Source organism: Lepisma saccharinum, chromosome 5, assembly GCF_977018435.1.
Source record: "Lepisma saccharinum chromosome 5, izLepSacc3.1, whole genome shotgun sequence".
Classification (NCBI taxonomy): domain Eukaryota; kingdom Metazoa; phylum Arthropoda; class Insecta; order Zygentoma; family Lepismatidae; genus Lepisma; species Lepisma saccharinum.
Genome location: NC_139233.1, coordinates 52,125,138 through 52,140,792, shown reverse-complemented (window position 1 = coordinate 52,140,792; position 15,655 = coordinate 52,125,138). Strand labels below are relative to the sequence as shown.

General features: G+C 37.9%; 1 protein-coding gene across 1 annotated transcript in view; it reads right to left on the bottom strand.

Annotated features, from left to right (window-relative positions):
- Nucleotides 1-15,655, bottom strand: part of LOC145987818 (endoribonuclease Dicer-S-like) — a 111,940-nt gene that overhangs the window by 28,420 nt on the left and 67,865 nt on the right. The window contains exons 15-16 of the mRNA XM_083122541.1: nucleotides 10,829-10,998; nucleotides 7,925-8,103 (exon numbers count right to left, since the gene is read on the bottom strand). Coding sequence (XP_082978667.1) covers nucleotides 7,925-8,103; nucleotides 10,829-10,998 — 349 coding nt within the window. The remainder of the gene's footprint in view (nucleotides 1-7,924; nucleotides 8,104-10,828; nucleotides 10,999-15,655) is intronic.

The window sequence follows — 15,655 nt, the reverse complement described above, 5'->3', positions numbered from 1 at the left end:
TTAATTGTGGTTGATCTCACTATTCTGGGGACCAAAACAAAGTTATTAACTTGTTTGTCATTTGTTCAGCCTGTTTATGTGACGGCAAATTTTGTTGTGTGTTCAATTTAGAGCTGGAAAACCGGAGCCCATTAAGGTCAATTCTGGAAACCAGAACCAGCAGGGTATAGAAATTGTGTTCCTTAGATTATTTATGAAGTGCAATGGCATCGATTGCGCTAGCATCTTCAGTCTGTTCCAGTATCCCAGAACGTGGCCCCAGTACTTTGTTGCAATCATACCCTGGTCCTTGTATTATGCAGGGGAGGTGCTTGGTGAACGTACATGTCTCATTCCTCGCGGTTACCTTAGGTGCAGAAAAGAAAACAGCTTTCCTTCGACCTCCACCACGAGACATGTAATCTGCTTATCTTGCATGTGCCTTTAAGATAGCTTGGCTGGCATTTTTGTCGGAACACTGACTGAGTGAAGTGCAAGGCCCAGCTAAGTACAATGCCATTGGAGTTTTCATATCCCTGCCGAGATGGAAACACGCTTTTCGTTTTTCTGTTTATTACTGAGACGCCATTGCATATACAAACTGTGTTCCTAATTAAATTTTAATACCATTAACTAAAATGTGTAATAGGTAGTTGTGTTAGGTCTGTGGGTTATATAGTTATTAGCAGAGTAAGTGCATTGGGGTTACGAGCATGAATTTAAACAAAATATGAACAACATTAAAATTAAAATTGCAATACTAGTATTAATTTAATATTAGTTTGCTAGTTTAAGGAATAGATAAAGTAATGAAAAAATGTAATGTATGGAATCTTAATAATATTTAAGTTCTGCATTACAACACGAATGATTTGGTGTTTTAAGTCTACTTTATGCACAGTAAGGCTAATCGGGACTGGACCTACAGTTTAAAGTGGGATCCGAACCACTATGTGCCTCCACCGGGAATCGAACCTGGGACCCCTTGATTACAAGGCACAACACGAATGATGCAATAAAATTCCTTTAATATTAAATAGTTTAATTAATAAGTATCAAGATGACAAGAGTAATTAATATGTATACCAACACCAGTGGAGGTTTAATCGAAACTTCTTAACTTTTAAATATTAATGTTACAATTATATAAATATAGAACAAAAGTAAAATTTAAATGAAATTTTCAAGCAATTAAAAGTATCTTAATATGGAACTTTAACCCCTTGAGATTCCACTGGAGTCCAGTGGGTAATAAACAGTTATATGAGATACTTGAAATATAACTTAATTCTGCCCTCCATTGACGGTATTTTACTTTGGGGTTAGTTAAGTCCCTGGGATTTGGTCTATTTATTTACTTTTTCGAGCTGTAAGATTTAAGGTCAATTGAGGATCACTCTTAGATATTCTTGGATAAAAGTTAGTGAACACTTTCTCTAAGGGTTGTTATTATTATTATAATTAGACTAAACTCAACTTAATTATTTTCCGTTTTATTTTTAACTTCATTTCACTCATTATTTCTTCTTTGTAGGCCACCGTTCTGCCAGCATTTCAGCATCGACAGCTAGGTGTATTTCTTATTTTATTCCTTTTCGTGGGCAGTGTTACAACCTTATTGCCCATAGTCATTTTTTTCAATGAGACGTTGGAGCTGAAGATTGAAAGTTGAACAGTCTTTAACATCGCAGTTTTTTTTTCTCCTCAGACAGGGAATACATTTCCTTGGTTCGCTTTTTCTATCGTAGTTTTCACGTAAATTGCCATCCTTTCCATGGCAATTTTTACTTATGTGCCCAATATCGGAGCAACGGTGGTACCTGGGGATACCAAGTAGTCCTTAATGGACAACAAGAGGAATGCAATATATATCTTGCCTGTTTTGGGAAGAATTTTGCTATGGTCAGGTGACACTTCAAATATGAAGTGACATATAGATTTGTTTTTGGGACCAGTTTTAAATGAGCAGTAGTTCATAAAAATGTTGGGACACACATAGCTTGCACTATGGAAGCACAATGTCCCAGAGAGAGTAGACCAGTCGACTTCATCATAGCCTCCCTTGCCATGCACTGCCTGCCACCAAAGTGACACAAATCTCTTCAGTGCCTCCAGTTAGCTTCAGGTCCCACCCTGAGGTAACAGTTTACCATCAGAAGGCACCGATCACTGCAGTGTGAGGCAAGAGATCACATACAGCAAGAGATGAGTAACTTAACGTTGGCAACAACATTCCCCAACTTTCTTCTTGGCCCTACCTAATCACGACAGAGATAGCCAGTAAGTCCCAAAACCAGACGTCATCCTACAATATATTGATTTCTCTAATGTGCCCTATTTGGTAGAAAGGACAAAGCCAAATCAACAGCCACCCACAAGGTTCTTCAAAAGAAAAGACCAAGGCCCTACTGATCTTGACACCTGTTGATCAAAATGAGACAGACTCTTTCCTCCATCCCGAAAACCTTGGATCTGAAAGTGTATTTTCACACAGTGCCTTCCATGGTGAGAAAATGACTAAACAAAACTGGTTTAATTTTAGTCTACACAGACTGCAGAACTGAATGGCTTATTGGCTTCTTTGCTGATCGCCCCAAAGTAATGTGTAGAATATACAAGTAAAGTGGGTGTTCAGATTACAGGAAAACCTCGTTAATACGATATTGGTTAATACGAAGTACCCTTTAATCCGAAGTTCTTCCCATTCCCCAGCCGATAAGATAGGATTTATAATGTATTTCAGTACGGATAAATTGAAATACGGATAATTTTTAATACGAAGTTGCTTACAAGACCCTTCCCCAAAACTGGTTTCGCTTAATTCGAAGTAGACACCTGCGTAAGTTGACAAGAGAAGATCGAATGTGGAGAGAGCTTGGACGTTATTTTAACTTGACATGTTTCCTTGTCCTAAGAGCTGCTGACAACTCGAGGGAAGCAGCCGGAAATGCCCGCTGGACATTGACATTCTTTGTCAATCTGCATGGGAGGTCAAGCTCTTTCCCCGCTGAATGCGCCACCTTGGAAATATTCACCGGTGCTAGATGAGAAATGCGAGATAAGATCGCATGAATGTTCCAAAAGACAAGATGCGTGGCGCCTGGAAGTCTCACCCATCTGTCTGGCTCTGAGCTCGAGATAAAGCAATTTCCCGTGAGCGAGCAACTTTTGGCCTGGTAGCCGACAACTTCCGGTAACCACTTTCATTAAAAGCGTGTTCTTTGTGCCCTGTAGAACTTCATTAAAAAATAGGGAAACTGTTACAGATAATCAAAGCCGCATAGGCCAACTAAAGATCGTCAACCTGCTTAATACGTTGTCATCTAGGTTTCCCGCAAAAGTTGACGTTGTATGTTGCAACTCCAGTTTCCCGTTTCATACGTTTCCCAACTGTGCCGGTCATAAAATTTGCCAAAACAGTGTTTTTTTGTCTGAGTGACTTCTCCCTTTTGCTATCAGCAAACGGGGGGGATCCATTGCTAATTGTTTCGGGCACACGGGCTCCTTTCCTTTTGCTTTTGCGTCTAAAAAAAAGCAAACAGTTCTGAATACCTTCTTTAAAACGAACAAAAACCGCATGATAAGTAAAAGAAAAGTGACCCCCTTCCTTCTCCTACAACAGCTCATTATCCGCCACTGGTGAGCATGGTAATGCGATAATTGCAGACTTCAGGTCCCTCTTTCTTGTTTGAATGCAGCTGTCTGGATAGGAAATATTGCCCGTATTATTGTCTGTTGCATGGTAAAAGGTAATGCAAGGATTAATTTTTTTCTCACTGCTGATAAAAGTTCAGTCTGTTATCTTTAAAATGCCAATGATTTCCCTTCTGCCACCTGCTGCTCTAACTTCCAGCCGGTCTCATTGTGTTTACGCTGCAGCTGGCGCCAGTGTTTAGTCTAGCGTCTGGTAAGCTCTCGCTTGCCGGTAACTGCAATGACTCATCCAGTTCGAAGGAATAAGCCTCATTGTTTTGAATCTCCCAAAGCCATATAATCCCCAATTTTCTTCAGAACCATTAGCGTGCTGGGGAAGAAAAAAAAAAACGCAATGCTCAATGTAGGAATACGAGAGGAAAAGTTTTGGCGGAGAGATTGTTTGACCTCCAGAATACTCCTGAAATCTACAAGAAATTGTCTATTAATCTGAAAATACGCAAGTTTCGTAAAACTTGTTTTTAGTTCATTTTATGCTGATGAGCTAAGCGGGATTAAATATACAGTTTAAAGTGGGATCCAAACCAGAGTGATTATCGAGTGCGGCACTGTTTAATGTGTCATTCGGTGCAAACAGATCGCAAGTTGTGTGTTTATTCTTTCAGAGTGGATTACAATGCAAGTTGAGGAAGAGTTTGAACTGATCCCTGCAAAGGGGGAGGAGGGGGGGGGGCGAATATGAAGTTAACTCAAGCAAAGAATACGTGACATTTTTTACGATGTGTTTTAGACAGCCGAACCAGAACGAAATTTACAGCCCCGATTTTTTTGTTTGGTTTTTTGCCAGGGAAAGGTTGTGTTCTCTCCCAACAGAATCTTCTCTTACCAGTTAATCCTGTAACGGACGATGTTCTAGTGAACTCACATAAAATCCAATATTCATTCTGTCCGATTATCTCCCGTCTCTTCCTTTCACCACTGTGACTACCGTCAAGATTCTTCCGAGTTTCACTTCTTGCAATAAACGAGATTGTTTTCTTTTCCGTAGGTCTCCGTGCAAACGGGTTTCTTATGAACTAAAATTGTAAGAATTTCGTGGAAGAGCAACGACTTTGCACAATTAAAAGAAAATACCGTTTTTTAAAAGACTTTTTGCCACAACATGCATCCCGTGCATAACCGGTTGTATAACTAGGCAGGATAAATGGTGTTAACGGTCTCCTTGGAATCTTGTGTCCACGTTAAGCTCCGTGTTCTCATTTTGTGTAACATTTTTTACACTTTCTTTAAAACGTACAACATTATTATATTGTACATATAAAGCTTATTTTATGAGCTACCACCAAGTATAAAACATCCTTTGTGGGGGAATTTATACTCTACTTTATTTACACCTAAAAACAGGCGCCATCTTGAAAAGTTTGGATAACTCGAAGTCGTTTAATACGAAGTTGACATTTTTTGGTCCCTTGAACTTCGTATTAACAAGGTTTTCCTGTATTCATATAATTTCTTTGTATTGTACTCTTTGCAAATCCAATACATCAGCGTTCAATTAAGGTGTAATTACACATCTTGGTTTTAACTTTTTAAGGGAGAAGGTTAAAAAATGTAAAATGTGGGAAAAATCACACCAAACAAATAAAAACTGGTTGCATATGCATCTCTGCACTTCAATACCTGAAGATGAGAGTGATGTTAGCTCTCAAAAGCATATCTGGAACTGACCTGTCTGATATTCCAAGAGAAGCTCTTCAAATGTTTTAACATGATTCATTAATATGGTAGAATATATGAAGATTTATAGTTGCAATGTGATAGTGTACTTATTAATAGATTTATAACTACAGTGGAACTCCGATTTTACGTTCCTCAATTTTACATTTTCCCACATTATACATTCAATTTGCAAAATTGCAAAATTTTCCTCAATTTTACGTTTCCCCACATTTTAAGTTCTTTCAGCTTGGTCCACTGGAACACGTAAAATCAAGGTTCCACTGTATCTTGAAAAACTTTAAATTGCTATAGTGTTCAAGAATTGGTTATCCACTGGGGCCTCCCAGATGGCGCAGTAGTAGTGACATAGACTTGTAATCAAGGTGTCCCAGGTTTGATTCCCAGTGGAGGCACATAGTGGTTCAGATCCCACTTTAAACTGTAGGTCCAGTCCCGATTAGCCTTTCTGTGCATAAAGTGAACTTAAAACACCAAATCAACCAACCAAATTATTAATGTTGTAATGCAGAACTTAAATATTATTAAGATTCCATACATTAAAAAAACACCAACTTAAATCTTAAAACACCAACTCAATCAATCAATCAATCAACCAGTATCACTGGGAATTGGTTAGCATATTGGTGACTAAATCTGAATCTAGTATATCTGCCACTGACACAAATAAACACATGTACTTCTAATGATTGGGATCCTTGTGTAAGTAAGAGCATATATCTATAAAACATCATTACCAGGCCTGTGCTAATAAATAGTTTTAACAGATTCCCACGCTGATGCCAATAGTTACAGTTTCCTACCAATACCAATGCTTGTAAAGGGTGATCCATAAAGAACGCTGGATTTGAAAAGGATGCCATATTTTTTTTGTTTGGTTGGCAGCATTGTTGGTGCGATTGTTGTTATCAGTTATCATTGAGGTTTTGTGTTGAGAAGCGTTTCAGTTGTTCTACTGTTTGTGTGTGTGTTGCTAACGCCATGGAAAGGTACAGTAAGGAACAGCGAGTTTAGATTGTCAAAACGCACTACAAGAATGGTGAAAGTTTCGCGGTGACTGTTCGGATACTCCGTACGATACTTGGTCATCTTCATGCACCGAACGAATCAACTGTTCGTAGATTGATCAAGAAATTTGAAGAAACTGGATCAACACAAGACATCAAAAGCCCTGGATGCCCTCGAAGTCGCCGGAGTGAAGCAAACGTTGCTGTTGTGAATGATTCTGTTGCTGTGAGTCCTGCAAAATTGTATCGCCGTCGTGCTCAAGAACTGCATATGGCGCCAACAACAATGCAAAGAATCTTGATTAAAGATCTGCACTTGCACGCGTACAAAGTGCAGTTAACGCAGGAACTGAAACCAGCGGATCATGGAAAACGACGGCAATTTGTTGACTGGATCCTTGAAAGGGAACGAGAGAACGAGGGTTTAGCAAAGCGCATCATTTTCAACGATGAAGCTCATATCCATTTAAACGGGTTCGTAAACAAGCAGAATAGCCGAATATGGGGATCTGAGAACCCAAGAGTGATTCAGGAAAAGGAAATGCATCCTCAGAGAGTTACGGTTTGGTGTGGGATTTGGATTGGGGGGTTTGGTCGGTCCTTACTTTTTTGAAGACGAAGAAGGAAATGCTCTGACAGTGAATGGAATTCATTACCGTGCAATGCTAACTGATTTTCTTTGGCCTCGTTTGGATCAAATGAACATCGAAAATGTATGGTTCCAACACTTCAGAAGAAACAATCAATCTGCTGCGTGAGAAGTTCCCGGACAGAATAATCTCTTTGCGAGGAGACCAAACCTTCCCACCTCGATCTTGTGACTTGACACCATGTGACTTTTTCTTGTGGGAGTACACCAAGTCACTAGTTTACCAGAACAAACCCCGAAATTTGTTGGAACTTAAGCAAGAAATTCGACGTGTCCTCGACACACTTGATGGGGAAATGTGTGATCGGCTCATGGTGAATTTCATGGTCCGAGTGATTGCATGTAGGGCTACTAGGGGGGTCATATGCCTGATATTGTTTTCCATGTTTAAACCTTAATATCTCCTGAAGAGAATGGTATGTGTTTTGTGCTTCTTTTCCAAAAATAAATTTCATTTATAGCAACTTCAAATCCGGCGTTCTTTATGGATCACCCTTTACATTGCAACAATTGAACATTTGGTTCATAATATTTATAAATATGCATATATAATAATTCCATAGCAATTATACCACATCAATCTAAAAGAATTTTGATTTTTAAATGTATGATGAATTACGTAAGATTAAAATATTGCAACAGCTGCAACCACGAAATTCACTTTGTCACACAATATTGCTGCAAAATCAAATAGAAGTATGAATTTTGCATAATTTCCAGCATAATCAGACACTGCAGTGTTATGTGGCATTTCAGCAGAACCTGCAAGATACTTGAACTCTGGGTACATCAGTCAGTATTGCTGACTAAATTTTAACCAACACGTTACATTGCAATCAGTATCAGCTAACAGCCATACTTACTATGCTAGTTATAATAACTATCAACAATTAAATACCTTGGTTTCAAGCAGTCCAGTGACATGCGTACAGCTTTTACTTCCAGCAGTGGTTGATCTGTGTTTTGTATTTCAATGTCGTACTTCTTCTTGAAGTAGTCTTTGAATGTCTCTACTTCCTCTGCTGGAAATTTACTTTGAGGACTCATTTCATTGCAAATCCTTGTTACCACATAATCCTGTAGAAAAAAAACTGATAATGCATAATTGATACAATAAATGGAACAAGTAAAGTATAATTTCATTCAATTAGATATTTTGTTATTAATGTCGCTTTTCTGCCACTTTTGGCTAATCACGACAATGAGGATAAGTGATGATACGATGAAATTGATGAAGGGATACTAAATTCACAAAGAAAAACCATGCCCAGATCAGGATTTGAACCTGGAGGCCCTGGCATCATAGAGTGCTGTGCTAAACACACTGCCATGGAAGGCTGGCAACATATATATATAGAACAAATCAATTATACAGTTCTCTTAATGATTCTCTTAATGATTCTCTTAAGTATAAAAAAAATGCCAAGTAACTTCATTGGCATCAACAATATTAAAAGTATGGAATACTTTTAAGGATCCAATATATCTACACAAAGCCTGTAATTTTGTACAATTACAAAATTCTATTTTGTAATTTTTCTGAATACAAATATAAAATTCACATGCCTTGTTTTGTAAAGTTAGTGTAACTACACAGTTTAATACCCATTGCAGTCATGGATTAAAAGAACAAACTTATGGGGATGAACTCCTTACAAAACAGTGAAAAAATTAAATCAGTTTACCTCCCCCCACCCCCTTTCATAGAAGTTGAGATTCTACGGGAGCACATGTGAGGACAAACACAACCCCACAGAGGATTATCATGACTGTGCATCCAGATGCCAGAGACTCGTTGACCTGCAAAACTGAAGTTCCAGGATGTATTCTGTGGAAGAGAGGGTGACATTCGAGTGCTTTACCAGAAGGTGGTCACCCTTACACATAACACAATCTTTCGATATAATGGCCACAGTGGAGTGGAGTGTGTAATGTCATCAGAACACACTACCTCCCATTCCAGTCTCTTACCTACATCTGAAGATTTAGCTGCTGCGAAAAATTTAAATATTTCCATTGTCTGGGGAGTGTTCCCTATTTCCTTCTCATTTATATGGTCACTCCATGTGAAAGTGTCCCTGAGCCTCAATTTTTACAATTAAATGCAATGTTGTAACTTTATCCTATCTTGTGAGTGAACAATCTAAAATTGTCATTTGCATAATTATACATAATTAAGTTAGAAGGTATTTTACATATTGTTAATTTATTTTAACTTTTGATTTACGCTTGTTTTGTATTGTGTCCCACCAGTGACATCAAAAAACAATTAATTTATCCTTTAACTATTATATTTCGACAAGCTGCGGTAGCTCAGTCTTAGGGTGTCTGACTACCATGCGAGAGACCCAGGTTTGATCCTTGGTGGGGGAGAACCGGGATTTTTGCCACCTCTTTTAAGCAGCTCCGGCACCCACCCAGTGTCGTATAAAGTGGGTACCTGGAGGAAACACTGTGGAGTAAAGGCAGCCAGGGGCATAGTGCTGATCACATCACCCCCACCTTTGGCCGTGATCAAGAAAGTGTGGGTCCCTAACTCCACACCCCCTATATGCCTTCATGGCATGGTGTTAAAGCACAGGGGAGAACTTTATTTTCTTAAATTTTCTATTTACTATTATATTCCCCCCCCCCCCCTCAACTCCACTACTATATTCAAAGGTCAATTACCTTCTCTCTTTGTCTTAAATAATTTATTTTAATAATTTACAGAAATTAAAATATTTTATTAAGTGAGGAGGCATTATTTTGTCTGTCCCACCCGTGACACAAAATTGTTCACTTATCTGGGAAAATATTTTGAGGGTAGTTATGTTTAACCTACAAGAGTTAAGTTTCATATTTCATTGCACAGAAAAACTATACGATGTTGCTTAATTATCAGTAGAATAGTTACTTTAACATCAAAAATGTCCCAGCTGTGGCAATGGAATGCCTCATACCCATGTCAGGGTAACAGTTCGTTATATCGGAGACACATTTCTTCATTTTTACAGGAGAAACTACTTATGAAAATGAGTTTCTCTAAGGTTTCCTATGTTCGTCGAGGTATTTTCTTTCATCGTGGAATCTCTTTGACTGGGTAATCATGTATTTTTCAAGAGAAATATCTCATCGATGCACAAGTGTCATTGCTTTCGCTACGTGAACCGGATGCTGCATACGTTTGATTACGTAACCCCCTGTCAGTGTTTCCAACCCCTTTTTTTAAACTATGCTTGCCTAACCTAACCTTATCGGAAATGGTTCGTGGGGCTCCGTTAATGGTTCGTGGGGCTATCCTTCAGCTACCCGTGCATAATGTACAATTTGCACACATGACGAACACGATAGTAGGTATTTTTCAGTGAAGAAGGTTGGAAACACTGCATACCTAAAACTTAGTCAACCTCTGCTCGCCATATTGTGCGTTACGGAAGCGAAAAAAGGAATAAGAAAAAAATTGTGTTTGTTTTGTGCATAAAGCATATTGGCACCTTGAACTATGTTCCGCAATACACAATTGGTAAGTACGAACCATGCAAAACACAAAATATCCGATTTTAATGTGTCTCCGATATAACAAAATATCCGATTTTAATGTGTCTCCAATATAACAAACTGTTACCCATGTCAGTATTTGAACAACATTACTGGCTATTTCTAGAAACATCAGATCAGTGCAATTATCAACTACTTTACTCATCAGCCAATATGCCTGCATCAGCAAACACTAACACAACATTGATTAATCATTCCCATCCCTAAAACCTACACCTCAGTCTTAACACACTGACTGGCAATTCATATTATCCTTTCTTACCTGTTCATAACCGGCAGTCCAGCTACGATACCATGGTGTAACGATTGCATGCTTGTATTCATCAGTAATAACCATGTTTGTCCTTTGATTATCTGGTATATAATCAATTGGTGGAAGCTCTTGATGATTAGATGCAATGTCCCAGTTAATTATATAATTATGATCACCATCTGTGTAAAGAAAATACATCAATTGGCATTATTTAAATTTGTGTGAATGTTAGTGAAAATGTTAGCATTCATTCTTAATTAGCCACTGTTGTTGATTATCTTTTTACCTACTATATACACTCCGAGAGTATCTCTTCCAGTCTTCGGGTAAAGAAATGTATTTTTGCTGGTCGTACAGGGTGGCCACTGTAGGACTATGATAAAATTCAAGCATCATTCCCGGTTTTCAAGGTGAACTTTCCAAAAATTCAAGGATACAAGAAGATGTTTTCTCTATTTCCATCTTACATATTACCGCTTCTCAACACCCATACATGCACACGCACAAATATATTAAGAATATAAAGGGTCTGTGCGATTCCAATGCATCCAAAAATTCTAATTCAATTGAACGGTTATATATTTAATTTAAGGTGTGGAGTTTACATTTGCCATTTCACATACTCAGACTATAGAAATACATCTACAAACACAAGTCACAAATGTTACAGGATATAATAATCTATGAAAAATTATTAATTGTATAAGAATTTAAAATTTACCTAATCAACTTCAACATATCTTGCAATAATCTTCCATCTGTCTGCCAAAGAATGAGAGAATTCTATTTTATTTTCCACGCAGCTCTTTTTTCCTTCCTCGATAAAAATAAAAGCTAAACTGAAAAAACTTACCTCATGACATCAATAAATATGTATAAAAACAATGGGATTTTATAATGGTCCGCCCCTAGCGTGGGAGCCCACCCCTTCAGGTTATACGAAAATCCTGTCCATATCAACAAAACTTCCTAAGCTCAAATCTTTTTCAAACTCCAACTAATTTTCATACAACCACCGTACGGCATTGCAGGATGCTAATTTGGAGACTCGTAAAAACTAATTTTGCTAACGGAAGAAAATAAACCCCTTAAAAAATTACAATACAAAAAATAATAATAATGCATTAAAAGGTTAATTTGAAATTTGTCAATTGATTTTTTTGGTCACCCTGTACTAAAGCAATATGCAGAATACTCTTCAAATGTGCTCTAGTACACAGTTATCACAATCATAGGGAAATTTAGCCACAGAAGACAGATTCAAAATCAACGAAAATTCTTCCCCCTTTTCTCTTATTTTTCAGTAAAAGATCCACAAAGCATCATGCTCTCTATTAAATTCGAATGAGAGAAGGTTCTACAATATGATACTGAATAGACGAGCATAATAGAAATCAACTTGCTAACAAGCTTTTGTACAGGGACCGGCAGAAAAAGTTGACTGTTTTGTGTATATAAATAAAACAATTAATGTAATGCAAGGTTTAGTAATCTAAATTGCTACAAAAATAATTGCCATTTTCAGTGCTTACATCAACTTTTCTTTGTTTTGAAAATTTGTGTCTGATAAATGACGGACATTAGGATGATTGTGTCATCATTCAGGATGGTCAAATTGGACTGTGCACACTCCCTTTGTGTTTGGAAGTCACGTTCACTCAACTTTTGCACCGTTATCATTTTGTATGGGTGGAAATGACGATCCAAGTGCAACATCCTTCTAACACTATGGTCTGACATGCCCAAAGCAGCGGAATGTTGTGAGGCAGGGCAACGTGGACTGCTGATAACTGACCAACGCAAAGCATCCACATTTTCTGGTGTACGAACAGTACGCGGGCAGCCTGTGGGATTCTTTTTCAGACTTGACCCTGTCTCAAAGAGTTCTGATCCAAAGCAGTATCGTATTCCGACTGGGTACACAGCCGTGAAAATCGACATGGAACTCCCTTCGAAACCATCGTTGGGTTTGGACAACGAACTCACTATTTTTAAAATATGCTTCTAACACAAAAGCACGGTGTCGCCCAGTCCACTGCTCCATCTTAACTTAAATGGCATTGAGCGACGAAGTCAATGAGCACTCCCCCCCCACTCCGTTGAAAGACCTCACACAACAATCCAATTGTGTCAAAGGTAAACACCATTTTTAAACATTTGAACAACAATTGGTGATCTCAAGTTAGGTATTTGCAAGAAAATAGCGGCAATTCCGAATGAAATGCTCGTGAGGGAGACGTCCAACTTAAAGGCATGAATGTGTAAGGAATGGAGGTCATCATTTATCGAACACAAAAAAAATAATAATAATGTTAGCACTGAAAATGGCAATTACTTTTGTAGCAATTTTGATTATTAAACCTTGCATTACAGTAATTGTTTTATTTATATACACATTTCAAAACAGTCCGCTTTTTCAGCCGGTCCCTGTATATCCCCTTGGGAGTTATGCAAAAGGATAAGAATTATTCATCATTGTCACTTATTATGCTTGCATAGCATACATTGTGAATTGTTTGTTGACACCTCGATAGAGTACACAACAATTTACTTTGCTCTTAAATTTCCCCTTTCCTCCCAAAGGTTATGCAACATGATAAGCAAGCATGCTATTTCTCAAAAGTAATTATCATACACTAAGACATTCTGAAATCACTTCCTGTAAAAGTGTAACAAGATTAATACATAAATATATAATGTGAATACTGAATTTGCAGGAATTTGTGGAAAGTTATTTATGAACAGGAATGTACTAAGCTGCTCGTCAAGTCAACCTTGCAGCAGGTTTTATGTATCAATCCGCGCGAGAACTGAGCTCAGAATCTTCCGTGCCAGTCTTTCCTCAACCGCCGAACTGCTTACATCGCAGACACTGAGAAAATCCACAGTATTGCCAACAGCACAATACATCAAAACCCGCATGCATGTCAAGTGGAATGTATTTTTGCTTCTCTTTTTCTCCTGAACCATAAAATTTTAAAAGTACTTTCTGCGCATAGATTATTTAATAAATGTGTCATTACTTAATATAAATGCGAAATATCTTCGAAACATGAGAGCGTGTGTGTATATTTCGAGCACGCAAAAATAAAAATGAACAAAGATAAAAGTAAACAACGATAGGCCCTCTTGAATTTAATGACAATTTTTTTTTTTTTTTTGTTTAGAAAGAAATACATTTATGAAAAACGTGGTTGCTTCGTCCGCAATACATCCGTTCCTGTAAGACACACGCAATTCAAGTTATACCACCAAAAAAGCATGATTTGTTATTGGTGATATATACAATCAGGTGCATTGTCTGTCGCTATTACTCTGGTTTCAATTTATGAATCACTTCACTAAACCAGGATTCAAATCTTGGTCTGTCCATTTCTTGCGGATAATCACCCTTCCCTTTCTTTGCGCGGAACAGTAAATATGCACCTTCAACAAAGCTTTCATTGCCGCCAGTGGGTGAAACAATAAGCCTCCCCCTTCCCCTCATCGTTGGTTTCTTCAGCCCTGGCGTGGTTTTGCATGCTGGTATCCTTCCATGTTTTATTCCCCCTTCCCCCACCCACCGAGTTGAAGGACGTCTCGTCCAAATAATAAACATGTTTCTTCTCACTGCGATATCTTTTAATACCGCGGAGATTCTTTTGTCGTCAAAAAACAAACAATCGTTTCCTCTTGCTAAACTCAAACAGCAAATCATTCAACACCCGTGATACAATTCGTGCGCACATTGACGGCAAATCACCTCACGCCCTGTTTTACTTTGATCTTGTTGCCGCAAGGAGGATTATGCATTCAAAACAACTTGCTTGTCTTTGAAGAAAATTTCCCTTCGGACGAAGTCCAAAATAGCATTCGGGTAAAACCGCACGCTGAACAGTAGATTCAGCCATTCTCGCCGCTCTACAATAAACATAGGGTTTAAATAGTGGGATGTGCAACACTGGTATCGCCGATTCCACGCATTCTGCAACGCATTCAGTCTCGCTCGACTCTCTCTAAAGTTTCAGTGTCTCTTCAACGCACTACACATTGCAGTTGGCGAATCTACGGTTCTAAGTTCGTCTGCACAGTGATTGCAACCAATTAAGTCCATACCTGCTAATGGATGTACTATTTTGTCTGTATATTACAAATTAAATAACTGTTTTCTTGCAAGTATGCAGTTGTGTCGGAATAGAACCCGTCTCAGTGGAACTATGTTCTTGCGCGCACGTTTGGAACTACATATGCGAAAACCTGCTGCAAGGTTGACTTGACGAGCAGCTTAGTTGATTCTTCGTTATTTACATTTTATTGTATTCCTCTTAAAGTCACAGCAACATTCCTGAGAGATAAACAAGTGACAAAAAAGAAATATTTAGCCCAAAGGAATAGCTTTGTACAATCACGTTATCACCTTATTTATGATCATTTGAAAATGTAAACTACCTGCCAGCCATACTACCATATCTTCTGACAAAATCTGGGTCAGAACCAATAATCATTACATAACTATCAATCACAGATTTTTCATTCAATATTCTTGATCAAACTTATGTACTGCAGTGTACAAACAAACAATTACTCTTGAGTTTTTTTTACTCAGATAGGTCTTACACATTCTGGCCAAACTACAGTAACTTTCTGTATAAATAATATGTTGATATTGTATTATTACAAATGTTCTTTTACAAATCTTACGAAAATTTCTCTTTCTGAGGCAATGTGAATAATATCAAAACAATAAGAAAAAAAGGAGTGCCTATCAAACTGTTAAAAAAGTTTCCGCAGAAAAAGAGTGCCTTTCATACTGTTAAAATTTCTGCAGAACAATCACATAACTTTAGGTTGGCAAAT